At 36.9% G+C, this 26,824-nt stretch overlaps 1 protein-coding gene across 1 annotated transcript; it reads right to left on the bottom strand.

Moving 5' to 3' along the window:
* Positions 1–3,477: 3,477 nt before the first annotated feature.
* Positions 3,478–4,566, bottom strand: LOC117116934. Its single transcript, XM_033261071.1, has one exon. It carries the CDS (start codon positions 4,564–4,566, stop codon positions 3,478–3,480), a length of 1,089 nt encoding a protein of 362 aa, XP_033116962.1.
* Positions 4,567–26,824: the final 22,258 nt, after the last annotated feature.

Below are 26,824 nucleotides of genomic sequence, written 5' to 3'. Positions count from 1 at the left end.
GCTATCGTCAGTAGGCCTATGTATACATTTAGGTTCATTTAATTTCTTAAGTACATTGTTAACAACTTTTAAAGGGTACCCATTCCAAGACATAAACTTCCTGATGTTACTAAGCTCTGTTTGAAGTTTATCAAAAGTACACAATCTACTACCGTACTCGCGCGAATATACGCCCCGTTTGAATAAGCGCCCTTCTTGAATAAACGTGAAAATTTTCTTAAGCGCCCCGTTTGAATAAGCGCCCATTCATAATTTGAATAAACGCCCCCTCAATCAATCCTGGGACTGCGGATGTTGGCATGGTTTGAGGTGTGGAGTTGAATCACATTCCTGTAGTCAACATCAAAATGAGGATATTTATCTTGGACAGATGAGAGCTCCATGGCCAGACAGTATATTTCCAACTTTCATCTTCTTACATTTGTCTATAGCCTAGTTCTACTCATTTTCCGACAATTTGCACCTTTAAAACATTCTCATCTGAGTTTTCAAGAAAACCTGCAATGATCATGCCATCCTGCTAATCTCAATCGGCCGAATATTGCCAACAAGCTAACCACCACCACTAATTTCATCTGCTATTCTGCTGTTATGTAGGCCTAATACTGTACTCACAACATTCTTGTCATGACAAGCCATGCTCTGTGGACGATTATCTTTTCCGCCGCACCACCATTCTTAATTTGCGGTTTCCTGATGTCCTTATGTAATCGTTTTTCATTCAAAATGTGCCTCTTGAATTTAATAAGTTCTCATAAGAACCCCTCGATTTTCATAAACGCCCCGTTCGAATAAGCGCCCATCAAACAGTGCAAAAAATATTTTAGGCGCCCGGGCGCTTAATCTCACGAGTACGGTACACGCACTCACCAACCTGTCGCAACGTCATGGAAAGACTGTTTTTCCTCTGCTGTCCAGGCCACCGAGAGCGGGACAGGGGGAAAGGTCCCCGTGGCCCAAGCCTACCATGGGGCCCATAGAAATTGAAGGTAGCATTTTTTTTTCAATGTTTCTTTCAAAAATAATAATTACTATCATGTGCCCTCAAAAATGACACGGGTCCCCTATGGACCCCTCCAGATTGACAGGGCCTCACAATATATATATATTTTTTTTGTCCCTTTCGAACAATTTTACCGCGCAGTTTACTGTTACAGTTTCCCCACTTGGCCATGGCAGCCCTGATGCTGTCTAATTTCTTACTTGTTACTTGTTAATATTCGTTACTAACGAATATAAAGTTGTAATTTATATTGTTATTAAATACACGGAAATCTAGAACTACTGTTGACACGATATGTTCATAAACATGTTATGCCTTTTTAAACTTGTTGCGTTCGAACTGACTTTCTGTGCTGTAGTTTCCATATCAAAATAACAAGAGCAGCACATGTGTGACCCTTCGACCTGTCATTGTCACGTGCTTGTTTGACCAATCATAACACGGTTGACGTTTGTTCTCTACTCGCAAGTACTAAAACTAGTAGTGTATTCACGAAAACTGAGAAGATAACATTAACTGTGAATTATATTGCTTATACTAGTTAAACTGATGTTCATTACTTGCAATTTGAAACATAAACTTATCGAATTATCTTGGAGTCTGAGATTAAAGAGGAGAAAAACTGACGAAACATCCATGCTCCACAGCGATTCTGCATTCGTGACATTGCCAGGAAATGTCAAAATGTATCCCAATCCTAAGGTAACGCGGTTGCCGTTACACTCCTCGCCACAAATATCATAACATGTATTTGTACCATCAAAAATTACTAAACCATTTGTAAACAATATTAATGATAGTCTTAGGCTAATACTGTAAACATGGTATTGTTTTGACATTTTTAAGTCAATAAAGTTCTGGACTTCATTCTTCCAGTCTGTTCTTCATTTGGTATAAGTAGAACCAGTCTATGAATCGAACGATCAAGCTTTATCTGGCGCTTACCAGAATACACCCTGACATTGCGAACCAGTCCATCTGAACTTGGGTACAAATCTATTACCCTAGCCAATTCCTATTCATTTCGTTTCGCATTTGGTTCCTTCATAATAACTATATCTCCGACCCTCATATTTCTCTTGGTCGTTTCCCATTTCTTCCTTGGCTGCAAGGCGGCTAGGTATTCCTGCTTCCAATGCGACCGAAATTCGTTGGCCAAGTGTTGCACTCTCCTCCAACGTCTCATGCAATATACATCATTCTTTTGAAAGGTGCCTGGTAGTGGTAACAGAACTTTAGATTTCATCGTGAGAATTTGGTTTGGAGTTAGAGGAATTGGAGCATTGGGATCAGACAATTGGTTGACTGTGATGGGTCTTGAGTTTACAATATTCTGCGCCTCAGCTAATAGTGTTCTTAATGCTTCATCATTCAAGTGAGTTCCAGCCTGGTGAATTAATTGTTCTAAAACACTCCTTACCGTTCTAATTTGTCTTTCCCATATGCCACCCATATGGCTACTACTCAGCATGTTAAATTTGAACTCCACATTGTCACATTTCAGCTTGATAAGAAACTCTGATATGCTCCAGTGATTCATTTCTTGAAGAGACCTTTTGAACTCATTACTTGTTCCCACAAGATTGGTACCACATCTGCTCTCATTTGTCGAACAGGACCTCGGATGGATAGGAATCTCCTCAACGCGTTAATGAAAGCATCAGTTTCAAGAGAATTTGTAGTTTCAAGATGAATGTCTTTACTTGCCATGCATACAAATATTACACCATAACGCATAGATCTTCTTTCCTTTATCTCAAAGGGACCAAATAGATCCACCCCAACATACGTGAATTGTGGAGAGTCTTTCTGCAGGAAGGTTATCCATTTTCTGGGTTTCCAAAGCTCCCCTCCGTTTCTTGCAGGTAACACATTGGTGGATGTATTGACTGGTTGTGCTAGCACCATTTATAATCCAATATCCATGTTGGCGAATATTGTTTAGAGTTGAGTATATGGTTTATTTCGTCGTGACACATTATAATAACTAACTTAGTTATATGACTTTTCTTAGGTAAGATAACTGGGTGTTTAACATCGAAAGGCAAACACGAATTTTTCAATCTTCCACCAACTCTCAGTTGTCCCTCTTTATCAAGGAAAGGATCCAACTTAACCAGACTTCCAGACTTCTGCAGTTGTACTTTAAGTTCTCTGGGACTGTCCTTAAACTCATTTGCTTTACATAAAACCTTAATCTCTTCATTAAAGTTCCTCTTTTGCACCAATTTGATGAGCGTGGTTTCCCCGTCTCTCACATCTTGAACATTCAATTGTGTACTATGACGACTTGCTTTATCGTTCTTAGGAGCACAAGACAATCTTCGTTTCAACTTCAACAGATAAGCTGCAGAGCGGCAAGCCTTGTCCCATGTTGAATATCTGTCAAACCTTTTGAGTAAGTCAAAGTTTTCTATTACATCTACAGCCATGGTGCTGTGTTTCAACTCACACTGTATATCCTCTACGTCATCCTAGTTGGCATCCGCCACCTTACTTGGTTCAAATTTTTTGTTCCATATAAATTTTGGACCGTTCAACCACCTTGGATTGGCGACAAGTTGGGCAGCTGTCATGCCTCTATTTCCTTCGTCACTGGGATTGTCTTCTGAGCGTACATACTTCCATTGATCCATCTTTGTTAAATCACATATGAGCTGCACTCTGTTAGAAACATAAATCTTAAAACGCTTTGTCTCACTCTTCAGGTAGCATATCACAACCTTGCTATCAGTCCAGTAGTACACTTTAACACCATTTAGTCTCAATTCCTTTCGCAAATAGGCACTCACTCTTGCGGAAACCACGGCTGCGGTTAGTTCTAAACGTATGGTAATTCGTCTATTTAGTGGCATGACTCTAGCTTTGCCGGTCACAAATGAAACATTCACTCCACCATCTCGGTATAATACTCGTAAATAGGAACACTGGCCATATCCGGCTTCCGACGCATCCGAGAAATGATGAAGTTCTAGGGAAGCTACATTCGTATTATCAGGCTTGATACATCTATTTATCCGCAGTACTTCAAGTTTGTTGAGGTCGTTCCTCCATTTAGTCCATTTAACCTTGAGATCATCTGGAACCGGGTCATCCCATCCGATTCCTTCTTTGCAGAGCCCTTGTAAAATTGCTTTTCCAGTTAACATTACCGGTGCCAAGAAACCTAAAGGGTCATACACTGAACACACAGTTGATAGGATCCCTCTTCTGCTAACACTTTGCTCATCCAAATCCATCTTGAAGTAAAAGGAGTCGGTTTCTGCACACCGAAGTACTCCTAACACTCGTACTGTGGGTAGTTTGTCCCCTGGTTTCAACTGTTGAACTTCCTTTGCCCTGAGTTCTGCGGGAATTGATGAGATGACTTCCCTGTTATTGGATACCCATTTGTGAAGTAACAATCCTGCCTTATCACACAACTTCACAGCAGAATCAACGAGCTTGATTGTCTCTTCCACAGTTGCCCGTGATGTTGGACCGTCATCCACGTAGAAATCATTTCTGACATAATCCTGTGCTTTAGAACAAAACTCCTCGCCATCATCTGATGCACGCTTCATACCAAAATTTGCCACTCCGGGCGAACTGGTGGCTCCAAACAAATGTCCCTATGCTCAGGTGCCACGTAAAATTGATTAAACATTCCTTTAATGTCACTTAATACAGCTACCGCCTCTCTTCTGAATCGAATCAGGACTCCAACTAAACAACTTGATAAATCAGGCCCTTGCATTAGGTGATCATTCAGGCAGGTACCATGGAAGGGTACACTACAATCAAACACTACCCTTATCTTATTCTTCTTTGCGTGATAAATGCCTGTATGTGGGAGATAGTTGATCATACCGTGACGGAGATCAATTTCATTGTTTGGTATGGGTTCCGCATACTCCTTCAACATTCCTTCCATAAATTCAATGTAGTCTTTCTTGTAATCTTTGTTTTTATCACATTTCTTCTTTACGGACTGTAGTCTTTTTTCTGCGAGGCATCTGTTGTTAGGAAGGGTCTTTACGTTGTTACGCAAGGAGAGTGGCATCTCGTAGTGTCCGTTGCTGGTTACAGTATTATTGTCTGACAAGATTGTTGATCTTCAACAGATGGTCCTTGAGCGTCACTATAATTGGAGGGGTCTTTAATTAAAGGGAGACATGTAATTCATAAACTCTTCTAAATGTATTTTATTTTGTTAATAATAATTCTAAGTCAATCAGAATATGACTTACCATAAATAGTAATGGTAAATGTACAATTGCCAGTGTTATAATTGTCAGTGGCATTACATGTTACAACAGTGCTGACATCATAAAATATGCTTCCTATATGATCACATACTGGTGTAAAAGAGTCTCCAGAGTTGTCTGTAACATATGGCGCTGTCCAGGTGACATTTGCCCAGCAGTTCTCGTCACCTGTTACGTTTTGGCTTGGTGGACATTCAAGAATCGGAGGCTCACAATCTAATTATAATCCATAAAATGCTGTCAGTGCAACATATTACATTCATTTGTAAAATCAAATTACTTAACTACAGAATATTTTTTATTAATATTATTTCAAGTATGTTATTGTGAACAATCAAACTTATTTTTAACTACTGATAAGTACGTTTAATGATGTTAATTATTTGAAAATGTTTCTGTCAGTGCAACATATATTACATTCATTTGTAAAATTAAACGGCTTAACTACAGAATATGTTTTTATTATTATGTCAAACCCGTTCTTGTGGACAACCAAACTTATTTTTATCTACTAAAACGTACGTTTAATGATGTTAATTATTTGAAAATGTTTCTGGTACCTTTAACTTCAACAGTAAATTGACAGTAACCAGCATTCCCATTACAATCTGTTGCTGCATATCCTACTGTGTATACACCAAGTGACAGAGAATTTCCGCTAGTGTAGTTAGTAGTTATGTTGAAATCACTACAGCAGTTGTCGGTTGCATTGGCTGGTTCCCAGGTGGCATCGACTGAATCTGTTCCTAGGTCCGTGCACACCTCAATGTCAACTGGGCAAGACACATTAGGGGCTGTCTCATCTGTACAATAAATAAAATGTACTCATACATATATTTTAATGATAAAAATCAAATCGTGGGGGTGTGTGTGTGTGTGTGTGTATGTGTGTGTGTGGGTGTGGGGGTGTATGTGTGAGTGTGTCTGTGTGTGTGTGCGTTTGTGTGTGTGTATGGGTGCGTGTGTGGGTGTGTGTGTGTGGGGGGGGGGGGGCTTTTCCCTGGACTATTCTTTAAATTATGTTACTTTATTGGATATCGCTGACTTTATTTACTATATTCCCTGACCTCTATTTTTGTATGACTTTTCGCAATATTGTTCGTCTACAACAAGGGTACGCTGCCTACGGTCTCTTGTGAGTGGTATACAACGCTAGTTAAATTCCCCTTTATAATAAATCCCAAACTCCTAGCCCAATAAATCATTTAGGTGTTTAAATAAGTTTAACGTGTGACGTGTTTTGTTTTCTTGCTGGATGACGTAGTTAACTCTACCGACTGAAACCCGTAAGTGCGAACTGAATCCACACGATTCCTAGTTTCGTCTTTAGAATTATGATTTGAAGAACCAAACCCGGTTAAAATTTCCGGTGTAGTTCGCGGTGTCAGCGCTGCGCAAAACTCTCGTTAAAGATAGTAAGAACCCGCTACATACATCTTACCAATGATGAAAATATTGAATGTACAGTACCCAGTGTTGTCATAATCGTCAGTAGCATTACAAATAACAGTAGTGTTATGTTCAAAGAAAGTTGTTCCTCTCATGTAATCACACACTGGTGAAAAAATGTCTCCTGAGTTGTCTGTGACATTCGGTGCCGCCCATGTTGCAGTTGCCATACAGCTAGAATCACCTGTTAAAATTTGGTTTGGTGGACATTCAAGTTTTGGTGCTTCTTTGTCTAATAGAGAAACAATGTCATTATTTGAATGTATGGTAAGCAGTTTAGGAGTTTGAACATGTTACGATAATAGGTGCAAATCATTTGACACACCAGAAGTTATATTACCCCTACACCCAATTATACTTGCTAAGACGAGTACTACCACATGATTAAACAGCTTCAATAGTAAACTTTAAGAACACTGATTTATTAGTAACTCGGATATTTCTGCCACTCCTATGGCCTTCATCAGCGAGAATAATGGAAAACATCATGAATCATTATTATACAGGCTATCTTATAAATAATAAAGGTGACAGAGAGTTAAAAATTGATTGTAAAATGATTGGCCTATTTATCTATTCTAGATAAATATATATGTACAAAAAGTAATATGGAGACGATTAATAATAAAAATACAGACATCAATAGTAGACACATTCTTACGTATGTTATAATATATATATATATATGTGTGTGTATATATATATATATATATATATATGTATATATATATATATTATATATTATATATAATATATATTAGTATAATGTATTCTGCAATGTTTTTTTGTGGCTTGGTTGTTACTCTGAGTTTCGCGCCCTATGGCGGTCATCAGACAACTGGCAGCCTTAGGTCGTTACTTAATGTTATACCCATTTGTCATCTGTTTCTATCCCTTTCATATTTAGATTTGTTGTGACGGCACTTAGTGATGAGCTCGTTTCTTTTGTTAATTGTGTTGGGTTCTTTGTTGCATAGGATGGCTAGTTTTTCTTCAATGCATAGGTTACATTGCCCTGAATTGCGCATTTGTGTGTTTGATTTCTTTAGGATCTCCCACTTTATTGCATATTCATGACCTTTTCTTTTTAGTTGCCATATGTGTTTTGAGAGTTCTGTTTCCTTTTCGTATTGTTCGTGTCTAAACGATTTCCTGTGGTTGTTATACCTTTGCTTGAAAGGTCCTCTGACAGGCCTATGTATGTTTGTGTGTTTTCTTGTGTTGTTATGGTGGCTCTATATACTAGGGCACTGGTTAGGCATTTACCGTTTAATGGGCAGTTCACGCTATTTCTGCAGTTGCATGACTTACTGGGTGTCTCTTCTTTGGTTTTTTTTGACGATTTTTGAATTGTGTGCACTAATGATTGTTCCAATGTTTTTCATGCAACTGTAACTGACTTTAATGTTGTTTTTGTTAAAGAGTTTGTGGTATCTTTGTCCTCTTGGGAAGTGTTTGCTTATTAATTTCAGAAATGGAAAGCCTTCTTTTTCGACAAAAAGACAGAAAAAGACGAAAATACCATAGACAGAATTGACGAAAACTACGGAAAATTTGGCTTCAAGTCTAAAAAGACACCACCACAAAATTGAAGATATGATACAAATAGAAGATATGATGCAATTCGAAAAAAGAAATAATAGATATGACAACCAGCATAAAATTCCGGAAAACAAAAAACTAATTTCAGTCCAAACTATCGGAAGACATCAAACAGATCAACTCGTCGAATAAGCCACTTATACCGGCAGACAAAACAAGAAATTTCTACAAGATGAACCAAGAAAACTACGAAAAATTGCTCACCCAGAACATAACTCAGAATTATAAGACTGCCCATACCAGCACAATCAATGAAATCAACACAGAATTCGACATAATCACCTAAGAATGGAAAATAAACGACAGGATAGGCAACACAGCATGCAGACAATCCTTCATCTCTCTTAAAGACCACAAAGAAAACTTTGAAACAAACTTAAAATGCAGACTTATCAATCCAACAAAAAGTGAAATAGGAAAAGTAAGCAAGCATATGCTAGACCGAATAAATAACGATATAAGGCAAAAAATACACGTAAAGCAATGGAGAAACACATCCGCCGTATTAGACTGGTTTAACAACCTGCAAGAAAAACAACATCTAACTTTCATCGTCTTCGATATCGTAGACTTTTACCCATCAACATCAGAAGAGCTCCTCACCAAAGTACTAGCATGGGCCAAACAATACACATCTATTCCAGAAATAGAGTACAGGACCATAATGCACGCAAGAAAATCCCTACTTTATGACAACAAAGAAAGAGCATGGGTAAAGAGGGAAACACGAAACGCATTTGACGTCACTATGGGCGGATTTGATGGAGCAGAAATCTATGAAATAATAGGACTATACTTACTACAGGAACTTGAAATAAACTTAAACGCCACTAGCATCAGTCTATACAGAGACGACGGCTTAGCCGTCCTAAGAAATCAAACTGCCAGAAAAGCAGATCTAACAAGAAAGAAACTTATTAAAATATTTCAAGCACACGGCCTAAAAATAACCGTACAAACTAACCTGAAATCTGTAAATTACCTAGAAGTCATCCTCAACCTGGAAACGGAAACATACCAGCCATACAGAAAACCCGGCAACCAACCCTTATACATAAATGCCCAGTCCAACACCCCCCCCCCTGTCTCTTATACACCCCGATCATTAAACGCATCCCAGAAACCATAGCAAAACGAATATCGCAACTATCAACCAATCAGGAAGCTTTCGAAAAAAACTGCACCCATATACAACGAGGCGCTAGCACAAAGCGGATATACAGAAAGAATAAAATTTCAAGAAAACGAAGAAAGCAGTACACCAGAGAAAAGAAACCGGAGCAGAAACACAATCCGGTTTAATCCACCATACAGCAAAAACGTGAAAACCAACGTAGGCGGAACATTTCTGAAATTAATAAGCAAACACTTCCCAAGAGGACAAAGATACAACAAACTCTTTAACAAAAACAACATTAAAGTCAGTTACAGTTGCATGAAAAACATTGGAACAATCATTATTGCACACAATTCAAAAATCATCAACAAAACTGAAGACGAAACACCCAGTAAGTCATGCAACTGCAGAAATAGCGTAAACTGCCCATTAAACGGTAAATGCCTAACCAGTGCCCTAGTGTATAGAGCCACCATAACAACACAAGAAAACACAAAAACATACATAGGCCTGTCAGGAGGACCTTTCAAGCAAAGGTATAACAACCACACGAAATCGTTTAGACACGAACAATACGAAAAAGAAACAGAACTATCAAAACACATATGGCAACTAAAAAGAAAAGGTCATGAATATGCAATAAAGTGGGAGATTCTAAAGAAATCAAACACACACATGCGCAATTCAGGGAAATGTAACCTATGCATTGAAGAAAAACTAGCCATCCTATGCAACAAAGAACCCAACACAATTAACAAAAGAAACGAGCTCATCACTAAGTGCCGTCACAACAAATCTAAATATGAAAGGGATAGAAACAGGTGACAAATGGGTATAACATTAAGTAACAACCTAAGGCTGCCAGTTGTCTGATGACCGCCATAGGGCGCGAAACTCAGAGTAACAACCAAGCCACAAGAAAACATTGCGGAATACATTATACTATACAACGCTCTACAGCTTATTTATTGAGCACTATATCTGCTAATACTGATACACCGTAATTTAATTTATAATATATTATATGTATATGTATGTATATTAAGGAGCAATTTAAATTCTTATTATAATTTAAAATTATAGCGTGTATATATATGTAATCTAAATTAAGCCATAAAATGAATAAATCTTTTAATGTATTAATATGAAATATAAACCTATTAATTAGGAATTATAATAAATAACTTGAAGTACCTTCAACATCAATAATAAAGACACATTCATTCTGATTTCCATAGCAATCTACTGCTGTGAATAAAACTTCAGTAACTCCAATGCTAAATTCTGTGCCATTTGTGGCATTGTAAGACTCAATAATCTCTTCTCCACAACAGTTATCTGTAGCGATGGCAGAGGTCCATGACACTGCAGCGGTATTAACACCTTCGTCAGTATCAACAGTAATATTGTCTGGACATATCACGTCAGGAGAAGCCACATCTATAAAAGAATGAAAGGTGATTACAAATAATATGTATAGGTTATTCTATTCAATATCCTAAGGCAACGGAACTAGAGCGAGATGTGTGACAATGCGTAAAAGAGCTTGCCACATAGGAGTAGAAAAAGATGGGATGGACAAAATAATTGGTTGTTACAAAACGTATGGTAAAACCAGAAAGAACTATGTGGCATGGTGTACTAAATGTGTGTGTGGAGCATTGGAGTTTAATAGGTCTGGTATGCAGATGAGAATTTTTATGAAGATGACGTGCGTAATCTTGTATGACCATCTTCAATTTGTTGTAAAATTGTGGACACTGCCAAAAGTTGGGAAGAGCTAACCGCGCTTATTGTAATAGCCACAGGAATTGTCACACTTTAACAGTAGGCGTACATTTTGTGACAGAACAGGTAGTGTGATAGCCCAGCACATGAAATTAGGGTACACTAGGAAAACATGTGAACACTTTTCAAATCCTGAATGTAAGAGCCACTCACTTCCAAATACTATTGTTTGCAACACGTAACGTACGCAGATCAATTAAAGCGTAAGCAGCTTTTATACGTGAAGAACGTGACCTATTATCATGAATCACAAACCGTGTGAATCTCAGTGAACACGTCATCAAAGTGACGTCACAACAAGTTTCATTATTTCTCATTTTTGCCTCATAGTAATTATAACATTCCATTTGACACAACGTATGGACTGTTAGCTATGTTGAGCCCAGGGTTCCAAAATGAGAGAACTTAGACGTAACTTCTTGGTAGAATTTATTTATTTTCACATTCCAAGCCATCAGGTCAAAGCAAATTGGCCTTACTCCCTGGACTGATTTTTACATGGTAACGTACAACTACTCATGCTCAAAACAACTTGGGCTGCCAGGGTTGCCAAAATGTTCTAACAATATGACCCAAACTACGAACACATTCGTTACATGGCTCCCTTGCAAAGATACAACTCATATCATAAATCTTTGCACAAAATTAAATAATTCTCAAATCTTGTTGAAGGTGTAGCACACTGTCAAAGATTAATATAAGTGATCCAGTCTCATCATGTAGCATTCAGCAAGTTGAACTATTAATGTTCAATTACAACCTGTACGCTAATACTATGGAACACATAACAATAGTAGGCCTACTTTACTCTATCAATGTTCAGTGATATCAACTCCTGCACCAATAACATTAATGAATTATTTCAACTTGAAGTGCTAATTATTCAACCTATACTTTCAAGATGATTAGGGATCAAGACTTTTTTTAACTTAACATCAATTTTAAACTATAAGAAAACAATTATTCATATTCATCTCAATTTGTGATTAAGTTACAGCTTAAATATTGTAGTATTTAAGATCGTGAATCAAGAGAGATTCAATCAAATTATTATTATTAATCATACTAAATCATTGGAATTAAAAATGTAGTGTTCACGAGAATAGACTTGAATAAACTCATCGGACTGTCGTATTTACTCAAACAAACTGTATCTTTATTTCCAATGCAATCAGCTAGTTAGTTAGTTAGGTAAAAAGACGTTTCAGACCGTCTCATGAACACCATGCTGTTACTAGTCTCGTTCATGAACTTCAGCATTACGGTGCCCTCTATATCAGGTCCTACTAAGGCTTTATCCAAAACTTTAAATTGCAATGAGACACTACAATAAAGTTTCATTAGGTCATTGAGTCTATTGTGTATATCATTTGTGTAAATCATAATTGTCCAATCACCAGATTAACAGTTGTCCATCATAAATCATCTGGCTCCATTGGCAGGGATGAACTCATCTCAATATTGAAACAATTAACAAAGATAATCAACAAGGCAACTATCATAGTTGTTCGACTACCCTAGGTTGTTGAAATTGTGTATTACTTTGGCCCAGTATTCTCAGTAAGAGTAAATACAGTAAAGGTTGTGTTACAAAATGATATTTCCACCATTCGCATCTGATATCTTCGAAGCTGGTAACAACAATACAAGTTTTGCAACTGGTCTGTCCAACTGAACATTACGACGTCCAACGAGTACAGACACTTTCCTAAACCAAGCCATCATCGCCAGGACAACACATTTCTCACTTTCGGTAGTTCCCATTGGTTCCTATGTGAATGCTCGTCATACAGCAAAACAATGTATCCAATGCACATGTTTCTTTTATTTGATTTATATTATTGTTTGATCAGCAGACTTGTGATGTACACTTTTCCCATCTAAACCAAAACTGTTCAGCAAGGTGTTGCACTCTTCTCCATCGTCTGCGACAATATAGCTCTGCGCTTACTTGGAAACTTCCTGGCGGTGGTACCACAACTTTATCTTTCAATGTCAGAATGTGATTAGGAGTAAGTGGCTCCAGAGATTTCGGATCAGTTAAGTTGTCAAGTGTCAGAGATCGTGATTCACTATATTGGTAACCTCTGCCAAAAGGGTTCTGAATCCTTCATCATCTAATTGACTGCCATGCGCTTTCAACAACGGTTCCAATGCATTCCTTACAGTTCTTATTGGTCTTTCGTACACGCCACCCATATGGCTAGCAGTCGGAACATTGAAGTCAAAGCAAATGTCACCGCTTTGACCCATCAGGAAATCACTGATATTTCTCTTATCGACATAGTTCCACTCATTGTATGTCCCTACTAAATTTGTTCCTTGGTCACAGAACAGCTTACGTGTCGGTCCCCTCAAACTGAGAAATCTACGAAGAGCATTCACAAAAGAGGATGTTTCCAGAGAGCTGGCATCTTCAAGATGAATTACTCTTGAGGCGAAGCAACTGAAGAGGACACCGTAGCTTTTTAAGACACTTCGACGTTCCTTAATCTGGAAGGGACCAAACAGATCTACTGAGAAAGGTGGTTGGTCATCTAGCCTCTCTGGTGGTAAATCTGCCATCTTCTGTGTAGACACTTTGCCTCTCATTCTACGGCAAGTAACGCATCTGAATATGATCTCATTCACAGCAGAAAGCCCGTTATTAATCTAATAGCTTCTCTGCCTAATCTCGTTTAGCGTTAACCCATGTGACATATTTTCTCATGGCAATGACGAATAAGCATTTCTGTAATACCAGATTTCTTGGGTAGTATAATAGGATGTTTGATATTGAAGGAGAACGTTGAATGCTTAAACCTTCCTCTGACTCTCAGAAGTCCATTCACATCTATAAAGGGATCTAGAACACAAAGGGAGTTAGACTGTTTATGGTAAGTATTACGATCATCATCTTGGTCTGCTTTGGATAAATTTTTAAAAGAGACTTCTCATCGACGTAATGGGGACAATACGCTCACTTACTTCCACATCTTGTACATACTATCATCTAGATTGTCAGATTCTTTATTCATAATGTTGGTTTCGGCAACTACTACTCCAGCTAACTTCATCAATCCTTTCTTTAAAAATAAGGCATACTACAATCACTCTTAGCAGCCTGGCCCATGATGAAAACTTCAACGACAAGGTTCCAAGAAAGTCAGTTTGAAAGGAATCAGAGTGTTTAGTATATTATGTTGACATGCAAGATCTTTTCAGGTCTGCGGTACGAGCATTGACAAAGAATTATTTAGTTCCTTGACCGGGCTTTCATTAAGGAACTGTGGTCCATACAGCCAAGTAGAGTTCACCAGTAGCTGTCTAGCTGTTGTTCCTCTGCTGACAATGTCGCCTCGGTTGGACGAATTCTGAACATGTCTCACATCTTAAATTTGTCAGGTCATTGATTGTTTGGACTCGATTAGCGACATAAACTTGGTATTGCTTAGCTTCATTCTGAAGGTAGCTCAGGACAACCATGCTATCGGTCCAAAAATAATCCTTAGCTGAAATGGGCAATTCTGATTTTACAAACTCACTTGCACGAGCTGACAAAACTGCTCCAGCCAACTCCAACATGGGAATAGTTATCTTTTGTTTTGATGGAGTAACTCTTGCTTTTCCCATTACAAAGCTGACCGCCACATTTCCGTCTACATCGATTTGTCGCAAGTATTTGCATTGGCAATAGGCCAACTCACTGGCATCGGAAAAGTAGTGGAATTCAGCTGTCGATACCTCTTTAAAATCTGCTGGTTTGTAACATCTGGAAATTTGAAGTTTACTAAAGTTGGTTACATCTTCACACCAGTTACTCCACCTCAAACTAATATCAGGACTTAATGGGTCATCCCAATCTAACTTTTGCTTACATAATGTCTGCAAGATGCTTTTCCTGTCATCAACACTGATGAAATAAATCCAAATGGGCCGTAAATGTAGAAAATGATTCAAAGCACATTACGTCTTGTCGGTTGGTAATCATTTAATACAACTCGAAAACTGAAAACATCATTCTCGATATACCAAGCAACACCTAGTACACGTCCAAGGGACAATGTGTCAGACTTTATGTTCAAGTCATGTAGAGACCTTCCTCTTTCATTCTCCGGAGCAGCATCAAGTACTTCACAGCTGTTAGATGACCACTTGTGTAAGTGAAGACCAGCATCACCACAATAAGAGGCTTCTTTTACTGATGCCACACTTTTAAGGCCATCATCCACGTAAAAGTTTTTATGGATGAATTTAGCAGCAGCTTCTCCCCATTTCTTTTTCCCATCAACTGCAGCTTTCTCAAACTATAGTCTGCGCACTCTGGTGAGCTTTTAGCTCCAAAGAGATGGACCTTCATACGATACTCAATAATGGAACTATTTTCATCGTTGTTTTTAAACCACAGAAGCCGGAGCAAATCCCTATCGTCTTCCCTCACCACATCACCTCCCTCACTGATGAAACATGCTCTTTATATCACATGTTATAGCTACTTTCTCCATTCTAAATCTAAGCAAAACACCAACCAGGTTGTTTATCTGGCTCGGCCCTTGAAGTAGATGATCGTTTAATGATGTACCTTGAAATGGTCATAGACAACTCTGATCTTTGTAGGTTTCTTTTGGGGTGGTATACTTACGTGTGATGTTGATTTTGCCCTTGGGTAGTTCCATAATCTCATTTTGTACTTCCTCTGCACAATTCGTTAACAAAAGTTGAAATAGTCATCTTTGAATTGTGGTTGTCGTTTAAACCTTTTATTGAGGCCCATTAACCGTTTTAATGTCATAGGCTTATTGTTTGGCAGACTTATATTGTTTTTTCTCAGGGGTAGTGGCATCTCATATTGTCCGTTTTGGTAGTTGAATGATATTCTCCTCGATATTCTTCAGGAACCTCTTGTCTTCTACTGACATAACTTGTTCAGTCTTGTCCTTAAAATCTAAATCAAACCATTCATTAACTCTCTGTGGAGTAATCATCACTTCCTTTGCTGTAGTTGAATTTGCAAATCTACAAATTAACTTTTCAGGTGGTTTCTTACAAACAATTCCCACAATTCCACAAACAAGTATTGATTTTTGGCCATATGGTTGATCTTCTATTTAGCACATCACTCCCTATTAGCAATCCAATAGGTGCTCTAGAAATAAGTGGATTGATTTCACTGGCAATGCATTTTAAGTGGTCCCACTTACTAGCTACTTCTGGAGTGGGAATTTGCGAACGACTAGCGGGAATGCACTTCCTAGTGAATACAGTGGGAAGAAGCGCTGCTGTCTTCCGGTCAAAGCTAATCACATCTAGGCCCTTTAATCCTGGTTGACTCAACAGTCTGGCTGGTGTGCATAGTAGATAAGTCCATGTAGTTTGCCCATTAGCATCAATCTCTTTTATCAAATCTTTATTAACAAAGGATGTGATGCTTTGAGGATCTAAAATACAATAGATCAGCGTTTCAGCATTATTCTTGGTATACCTTAACCACGCAGGAATGATCATTGCATTGTCGTTGCACTTATCTTCATCGTCACATACGTCACATACATCTACTGTGAACATCACCAACGTTTTTACCAGTGCTCTCTTTTATCTCCTGCTCTTTAGTGTTGACATCAAAGTGAAGACAGGTTGAGTGTCCCTTAAAGCAAGTCTTGCACTTGACTCTGGCCTTACACTTGAACTTCTTGAAGTTGGGGTTTCCACACTTGAAGTATAGATTGTGCTTGAACCGGAACTCCTTTCTTGCGAGTCTAGAAATACTCATAAAGAATGTGCAGTTATCAATACCATGATTTGCCTTGCTGTACGGACATTGACCAACATCACTGACATTTGTCTGAAAGCTGGCATGAGCTTTCTTATAGGTTTTCTTGTCATCACTACTGCTATGCTGTTGTTGTGAAGCCTGCATTTGGAACATCGGAATGATTGCTTCTTTCGCTCTTGCTTTTACAAATGCACTAAACTGCTCAATCGTTGGAAAACAAGATCTGTCCATACCAGTGTTTACGATAATCCTCCACTTAGTTTCGAGATGAAAGGGTAACATAGATACCAATTTTCTATTTTCTTGGGGGTAATCAAGTATTCCCAAGTCTGGAATAGTCTGCTTTGCTGCTACTAACTCCGCAAGGAAATCAGAGTATCGCCTCAGTGCGCTGCTATCCCTTGGCGGCACTTTAGGCCACATAGCACTGGCTATCACAGACGAATGTCCGTATCTATTCTTTAGCTCCTTCTTCGCTAAATCATAGCCTTCATTTAATTGCAGAAGCAGGTAATTGGCAACTAACGCTCACCCTCTAAGTGTTGGGCTAATAAGTTTAATTTTTCGTAATTACTGTATGCTTTAGCCTCCACCAATGCATTAAAAGAAGTTAACAGAACAGGAAACTTTAGTGCGTCCCCACTGAACTTCTCCACTGTGACAGGTGGGAGTCTTATTGAGTCCACTAACTGTTTAAATGTAGATTGAAGGTCGTTGGCCTTCACATAGTCATACTGCTGTAATGCACTATTTTTTTTTGCTACCCTTGGCCTGGTAATGGAGTGCTTTCATTTAAATTATATCGAGTACGAGATGCATTTAACATCCCAGTTAAATTTTGATCAATTAAGGCATCTAGATCATAAGCAGGCTCCTTCCTATCCACTGGCAGTGGATGTGTAAGTCATACATGTGAAACTAATTTCAGCCTAGATGGATTCGGACTTAAGCCTAGGCCTTGTCTTATGCCTGCCAAGTAATCATCGGCATAATTCGTCATAGACCTTGGTCTCCGCCTCCGCCTCTCCAAGTGTAATTTCGGTTTCTAACCGATTTCTCACTTGTTTAATTTTCAGTTCTTCTCATTTTCATTTTCAACCTTGAAAATCTAACCCTCAAGGCAGCCTTCCTCGCTGACGAACGTAATTTGGGTGAGGACTGCCGCGATGCATTCCTCACTACTGACACCGAATCCATTACAATTTTCTTGGCCTTATATAGTAGTATAAACATTCACGCACCTACCGCCGTATCCTTCCATATCTTCAGGCCAGTCTGCTGCTAAAAGGTACGTCGTTAACAGGATATTTGTTTTGAATATACCATTCCGTTTGACACGACGTATGTACTGTTAGCTAAATTGAGCCCAGGGTTCCAAAATGAGAAACTGAGACGTAATTTCTTGGTAGAATTTATTTATTTTCAACACATTCCAAGCCATCAGGTCAAAGCAAATTGGCCTCATGCGCAAAACAACTTGGGCTGCCAGGGTTGCCATTATGTTCTAACAATATGACCCAAACTACGAATACAATAATGTTTGGCTGCGTCACTTTCGTAAGAAAGCTTCAGTAAGTAAACGATGTCCACATACTACGAAATACAGCTAAGTCGCGTTTCAAAGAGAGACATTACGTCGTTTTTGTGTATTTTGTTAAATGTTGATACGTAACCGACAAGAAATCAGCATTATAACTATAATTTTTTTTTTAAATTAGGAAAAACAGTAATCCTATGTATGTAGATAATATTAAACACTATATACGTACGTGTCATAATAATATACAAAAGGAATAGTTTAAATAATAATAATAATAATAATAATAATAATAATAATAAGATTTATTAAGCGCACATCTCCACTAAAGTGCTCAAGGCGCTTTATAATAGAAATTGTACACTTTTGAGATATAAGTATACACGCTTCCAATTTTAACAACGTTCAGTACATTGTTTTCAAAATATATTTAGCCTCTGATAACCGTTGCACCCATAAAATCGATCTAGTGGTTTCTGAGATGTTTACGAAATGTATAAACGATTGCGTTTTTACTCGGTTTTGGTCCGGAAAATACGTACCGCACTTAGAAAAGTGAACAGACAAAATTCATGAGTCATGCGTAATTGTTATTCTTTCCATTCCCTTTTAAAAGTGGGGTTTTAATTATAGAAGATTGGTGAAAAGTGGGGGGGGGGGACAATCGATATGATGTCGCCCCTACTTTGAAAAGTATCCCCCACCGATCGACGCCCATAGTAACACGTAACGTACGTAGATCAAGTCAGAGCGTATGCAGCTTTTATAAGTGAAGAACGTGACGTAGTATCATGAATCACAAACCGTGTGAATCTCCGAAAACAGGTCATCAAAGTGACGTCACAGCAATTTTCATTATTTCTCATTTGGCCTCATAATAATAATAATGTTTGGCTGCGTCACTTTTATAAGAAAGCTTCAGTAAGAAAACGATGTCCGCATAGTGCGAAATACAGCTAAGTCGCGTCTCAAACGATCGACATTGGGTCGTTTTTGTGTATTTTGTTAAATGTTGATACGTAACCGACAATAGATCCGCGTTGCTAATCTGTTTATTCGAGGGGGCGTTCCGGGAACATTGCGTCTAATAGCATAATACGACTTGGAAATAAAATTTCTAAATATTCACATATAAAATACCTACCAAACATGTAAACATTGAAGGAGCAATTGCCAATGTTTCCTGCCATATCTGTTGCATTACAGGTTACTGTGTAGTTTTCCAATGGAAAAATACCTTCAGTCGGGTTACAGAACACAGTTAAATCACTATCATAATTATCTCTTGCTGTTACTTCAGTCCAAGTTACATCGGAAGTGCAATTGTCATCAGCATCAAATTTGACATTTTGTGAACAGTTTAAAACAGGAGCTTCGCAATCTGAACATCAATAAAATAATATTTTTTTAAAAATGAACGATTTCTAAGTGGTATAACTGAATAATTCTGAACAAACAAACAAAAAATATTGTCATTACCAAACACCATTATAGTAAAATTGCATAATGCGGAGTTGTCACTACAGTCAGTGGCTATGTATGTTACTACATTTTCACCAATTTCAAATTCATCTCCTGATGTGTAATCTGATGTTGTGTTTACATTGTCACAACAGTTGTCAGTTGCGTTGATGAGTTCCCAAGTGACAGATGCTGCTATAGAACCAGTTTCAGCACAAACTTCTATGTCAGCTGGGCAATTTATGACAGGATCTTTATAATCTAGTTAAATTAAAAAGTATATATTGATTGATTATAGTATATTATTATTTTTGTAATAAATTCTAATATTATCATACTTTTATCTAAATAAGTGTAAATATTCTAATTTTTTTTTCTCTTTTGTGGGAATTTCACCCACTTTTATTTCTCTCTCTTTTTGTTACATTTTAATTTTTTGACGACATAAAATATTAAAATTAAAACTAAATTTCACTCAAAAAGGGTCAGTCCGCAATGGCTTACTGTAATTTTATAAAAACTTTTATTAATTTCTAAATAATATATTGTTTTTCTTTTAGGTTCTAAAATGTAATTCATTGAATAAGTTAAAATACATCTCATTCCAAAAATGTACTTACACATGTATATAAACGCACACACATACACACCAATACTATATAGGCCTACTTATACATATACATTTTTTTTATTTCAACAATTCCTAATTGTTTTTCTTTTAGAAAGGTAACTGCTTATGTAATATCATTGATAATGTTAATGAAGTCAATACCATTTTCCATCTCAGTTCAATAATAAATATTATAATCTTTATAATAATAAAAACAAAAGTCAAGAACTTTTTTTAGTCATTTTGCAAACGTTTTCAAAACGTACATCATTGTATATAGTTATACACAGACATACAAAAACACACATAAATATGCACACACACGCACACATCCCCCCATACACACACAATAAATTCACAAATACAGTACATACATGCATACAAATTTACGTATGTATTAATTATCTATATACATCAAATCCAACAAAGGAGCAACCGCATTATGTTGACAACACCACTGGTAATGGTAATATTGAAATGTTACCATCCGATCAATACTAATACTAATAATAATAATAATAATAATAATAATAATAATAATATTAATAATCTTTATAATAAAGTTCATATAATTATTAAACAATCAAAAGAGCTTATTTATTGCGTTCATATCCTTTACAATATACCAAAGGTTCGTACATACTGGCTTGTTCAGCTCAGTTAAAATTTTAATTTTGTAAATAGCCTAGACTGCAATGGAATATATTTGGTACTTCATTTTATTGTCACAACCCAGGAAGAGTTCTTTAAAAGAACTACTGATGTTGTCAAGGTTTTTGAAAATATTGTCTATTTTTTTCCATAACATATTATTACTTGTGCATTCAAAGAACATGTGTTTATATTCCTCCAATTCACCACATTTGTTACATGTAATAATATATTTTAGCTTCCAATTATATAGATGTATATTGGTGGGAACAACTTTGTTTAATAATTTATAATTCAATTGTCTATTCCAATTTATATCTTCATCGTTAAATACCTTATTCCATTTACACTGACTTTGTGGAGGAATAAAAATGTTGTTAACAAAACTTAAAACTTTTGTTTTAATTTGAACTATGTTGTTAATTACGATATTCTCATCTAAATTCACATATATATCATATTTCGTATTTTGCTTAATTAATTTCACCCATTCATTTGGAATAGCCTCAAATAGTAAAATATATTCACTCATCCAATTTCTTTTAATACATAGTTTTTCAAGAATTTCGTTAGGTTTCATTAGACGATTAAAAATAATTATATCACTAATCTTATTGAAACCTGATGCAATCCAGTTCCTATAGAACAGGGATTTGTTCCTATATGTAATTGCTTTATTACCCCATAAGCTTTGTTTATTTACTTTTACATACGTGTTAACTACATAATCTTTATTGGTTTTATTTAATTTGACACAGCATTTTATAACATTAAAATAAAAAGAAGGTATAGTATCAAGGCCCGTGTTACTTGTCAGATAAATATTTGACATACTCAGAATCACTCTTTCGTTTTTAAATTTGTTTAAATACTACAATGGTAATAGTTTCCATCTTACGTGTTTCCTACACAGTATTTTCCTTGCCCATGTAATCTTGAGCCCCTTAACGTGTAAAAAAAAATCTGGCATAGTTATGCCTCCTTCAATCAGTTTACCGATTAACGTTTTTCCTTTTATTTTTTTCCGTTTTTGCATTCCATAAAAAATCGTATGCTAGTTTATTTACTTTGAAAATTACGTCATCTGGCACATCATTGTAAGTAAGCTTAGACAAAGCCAGACTCTTTAATATTGTAACCTTGCCAAAAAACGTAAGGTTTCTTCCTTTCAAAGTATTGAACAACCTTTCTAAGCTAATAATTTTACTACCCAAATTTAATTCGTCACATTTTTTATTGTTATATCCCACATATATACCCAGAATCTTAATTGGTTCATTTGCCCAATTTAGGCTACATGTTTTTTCATTTTTATTTTTATTTTTCCTATCCATATGGCGTTTGTTTTGCCTTTGTTTAGACTCATTACCAGATACCAAAATTACCAACAATATTTAAACCATTTTCAATACTCTTTTCATTTCCAACAAACAGTACAGTGTCATCTGCAAGTTGTGCAATATGCACTTCTTCATATTTTCCTTGACTAGGTATTAATATTCCTTTAAAGTGTGCACACTTTCTTATATCACTCGCCATGATTTCCAAGACCAGCATAAATAACAACGCCGACAATGGGCAACCCTGTCTAATGCCACTTCGCATTTTAAAACTTTCAAATACCCATCCATAATTAACAATGACACACTCTTTCTTATTATAAATTGTATTAATCCATTTTCCTCCAATGTCATAATTACAGGTGACTTCAACATACATGCTGATGATCCACTGAATGCGTATACGCTCCAGCTTTCAGATGTCCTCAGTTCCTTTAATCTCACACAGCTCATTAATGTTCCTACCCATAAACACCAGCATACTCTTGATTTGATTATTACTAATAATCCTGATCTTATCACTAGTACATCCATTGATGCATACCCGTTGTCGGATCACTACTACTAGATGCCAACAAACCGCTTACCCGGAAGAAAGTCATCTCTTATAGAAAGTATGACAGGGTCGACCTTAACTACCTCCAAAGTCAAATTTCACAGAAGTTCTCGCACTTTACTGACTCAATGCTAATCAACTCAGCTATTGATGAGTATAATTCCTCACTCACCTTACTCAGAGATGAACTCGCTCCACTGAAAACCGTATGTGTGGCAGATCGCATATCATCTGAATGGTTTAATACAGTATGCCGTGATGCCAAACGGAATAAGCGGAGAGCAGAACGTAAATGGCGAAAGTCTAAAACACATGCAAGTCTTCTTGCTTACCAGGAAAAGTGCATTGAGTATCATCGTGTACTGGTTGAAGAACGCACCGCCTCCATTCAGGCCCAAGTAGATAGCTGTGGTCACGATCAAAAACGCCTGCTTGAGATTGCTAGAAAGCTTCTTGGTAACTGCGATGCTGATCTTTTTTCAACTGCTGAGAGCCACCTTCAGCTGGCCAATGGTTTCAATGCATTCTTTATTCAGAAGGTTAAACGTCTGCGTAACAAAATCACACCAAGTGAGTCATCGCCCAGCGTTGGGCTTCCTACTTCTTCTCTTGCTCTACAGCTTTCGAAATTTGAGAGTTTTAACTTACTGAACAATGAAGATGTTATTGACATTGTCAAGTCCATGGGAACTAAAACCTGTGACTTAGACCCTTTTCCGAATAATGTTTTAGTGTCTCTGCCCACTACTATGATTAGTCTCTTTCGAAAACTCATTAATTCCTCCGTCTTCTGGCTTATTTCCTGAGGCACTGAAGCTTGGCTTGGTATCACCTATTTTGAAGAAACCTCAGATTGACCATACTGAATTTTCTAATTTCCGACCTATAACCTGGATTCCATTTATTTCCAAAATATTCGAGGTTGTTGTTGTCTCCAAACTAGTCAAGCATCTTGATGACAGTGGTCTTAACGACCAATTCCAGTCAGCATACAGAAAGTTTTTTAGTACAGAAACCGCCATACTGAAAGTCCATGATGACATTATGCAAGCTCTTGATACAGGTGAATGTGTTTTATCGGTATATTTAGACATTTCTGCTGCATTCGATACTATTGATCATAATATTCTCCTTAATCGCTACATTGGTATCTCTGGTTCTGCACTCGGTTGGTTCCAGTCGTACTTAATATCACGACGCCAATGTGTTAAAATTAAATCGTCTATTTCTGATCCTGTTTTCTTAGAATGTGGCGTCCCACAGGGATCAACTGTGGGTCCTGTCCTCTTCACCATTTACATCTGTCCCCTCAGCAATATCATTAGCAAGCATTTATGCCGTTACCATGTTTACGCTGATGATATGCAGTTGTACCTCGGCTTTAAACCTGATGCGATGGATGATGCAGTTGATCGTGTTGAAAGATGTCTTGATGAAGTACAAGCCTGGCTATCTGAAAATATGCTTTGTTTTAATCCTAGAAAGACTGAAATTCTCGTCATACACTCTAGACATCGTTCCAACTCACCAATTCTGCAGTGTCTCCGCGTTGGTAATACAACGGTCACTCAATCACTGGAAGTCTGTAATGTTGGTGTGACTTTTGACAACTTGATGTCTCTAAAGCAACATGTTACCAACGTTTGTAAATCTGTCAATTATCACATCCGTAATATTAGGCAAATCAGACGCTTCCTGAACGAAGACGCAACTAAAAAACTTGTTCATGCTCTTATAACTTCAAGACTTGACTATTGCAATGGTATCCTATTTGGGCTTCCAGATACTCTTATAAAAACATTACAACTGCATCTTAACTCGGCCGCACGTCTAATAAAGCTCACCCCATAGTCACAGAACATCACGCCAATACTCAAAGACCTACATTGGCTTCCAGTTTGACAGCGTATCAACTTCAAAATTCTTCTTCTTGTGTACAAATCGCTCCATAACCTATCACCCACGTACATGCAAGATCTTCTCAGACTACGCTCATACACTTGTTCCCGAGCACTCAGATCAACTACAAGTTCATCAACTTTGTTTGTTCCTGGGTGCCGTTCGAAAACATATGGTGAGAGATCATTTGGTGTTGCGGCTCCAAAAATGTGGAATGCACTACCCGTTGAAGTCCGTGAATCAGCGTCAATTGACATCTTTAAAAAGCGACTCAAAACCTTTTTATTTGCCTCTTTTTAGCTACTCTTTCTTCTTTTTTTTTTCTTTTTCTCTGTTTCACCTTGCTAGCTAGTGTTGTTTGTTCAAGGTTAGGAGGCACCTGATCCCAGAAAAGATCAAGACTTAACCGATGCTAACCGGAGTACATTAAAACAGATCTCCAGTTGGCGGTAATGGTGTAACCCCATACTTCGGTTTGGGTGCTAGCTTGGTGTTTTTTTGTTTTTTTTGCCGACTTTTTTCTTTGTGTTCTTGAATTCATTATTGTCTAGCGCATAGGGACCTCGTTTATTTGCGCTATATAACTCCATCTATTATTATTATTATTATGAAAAGAGTCTCCAAAATTAAATTTTTCTAATACCTTAAATACAAATTCCCTACTCACAGAGTCGAAGGCTTTTTTAAAATCAAGAGATAGAACGGCACCTTCCATTTCCCTTTCAGCCGTATAATGGAGAACATCATTAATTAGCCGAACATTTTCCCCAGCAAAGCGCCCTTTAATGTATCCTTTTTAGCCATTGTTAATAACACTTTCAATTACTTTATGAAGTCTTGAACATAAAATTTGGGTTAAAATCTTGTAATCCGTGTTTAATAATGTGATAGGACGCCAATTTTCTAATAATTGTTTATCCCCCTTTTTGTATAATAAATGTATTACACTCCCTTTCTGTGTAGGACTCATTTTATTTTTAAAATAACACTCGTTAATTGCATTACAAACAATTTTTTTAATTTCTTTCCAAAAATAAACATAGAACTCAACGGTCAGACCGTCACATCCTGGAGCTTTATTTAACTTCATTTTTCGTATGGCTTCATCATATTCTTCTATAGTCACGATGCCTTCACATACATCATTTTCTTCCTCAGATAAACTTTTTACTTTTATTTTATCTAAGTAGGTGTTGATTTTCTTAAGGGATATCCCTTTATTTGTATATAGATGATTATAAAATTTTACTTCCTGTCGTAGAATTTCATTTGTGTTTGTTAACACAGTACCATCTGAGTTGTTTATACTTTTGATATGTTTTTTCTTTCTGTTATTTTTTTTTAAACTGAGAAAATTATTTAGTGCTACGTTCGCCTACTTCCATCTATTTTATTCTTGAACGTATGTATGCACATTTTGTTTCATTCTTATAAATATTTTCCAGTATTTTTCTTTTTTACTCAATTTCTTCCTCAATACTTTCATTGGAATTACTAACATTGTTTACAAGTGAATCATTTAGCTGTTTTATTTGGTTTTGTAGTTTCACATTTTCTTTGTTTTTGTCTTTATTTATTTTTTTTGGCCATAAAAAATAGAAACGTCTTTAACTCTAACTTTTATTAATTCCCAAAGTAAGTCTGGTCCGAGAGATTTTTCATTGTTTTGAGTTTTAATAATACCATTTCTAATAGCACTGTTATAATCAGTGTTGACTAGTAAGTTATTATTATATTTGCAATATCCTGGACCCCTTTTAGAATTATCAAACTCAATTTTAATTGAGTTTGCCTGATGATCAGTCAGGATGG

This window comes from Anneissia japonica, unplaced genomic scaffold, assembly GCF_011630105.1.
Source record: "Anneissia japonica isolate Jap-2015-1 unplaced genomic scaffold, ASM1163010v1 scaffold624_len94709_cov209, whole genome shotgun sequence".
Lineage (NCBI taxonomy): Eukaryota > Metazoa > Echinodermata > Crinoidea > Comatulida > Comatulidae > Anneissia > Anneissia japonica.
The sequence above is the reverse complement of the archived record's forward strand: the minus strand, read 5'-3'. Positions and strand labels throughout refer to the sequence as shown.

Coding starts and splice junctions, on each gene's coding strand:
- LOC117116934 (XM_033261071.1), bottom strand. CDS start 4,566: ATGAAGCGTGCATCAGATGATGGCGAGGAGTTTTGTTCTAAAGCACAG.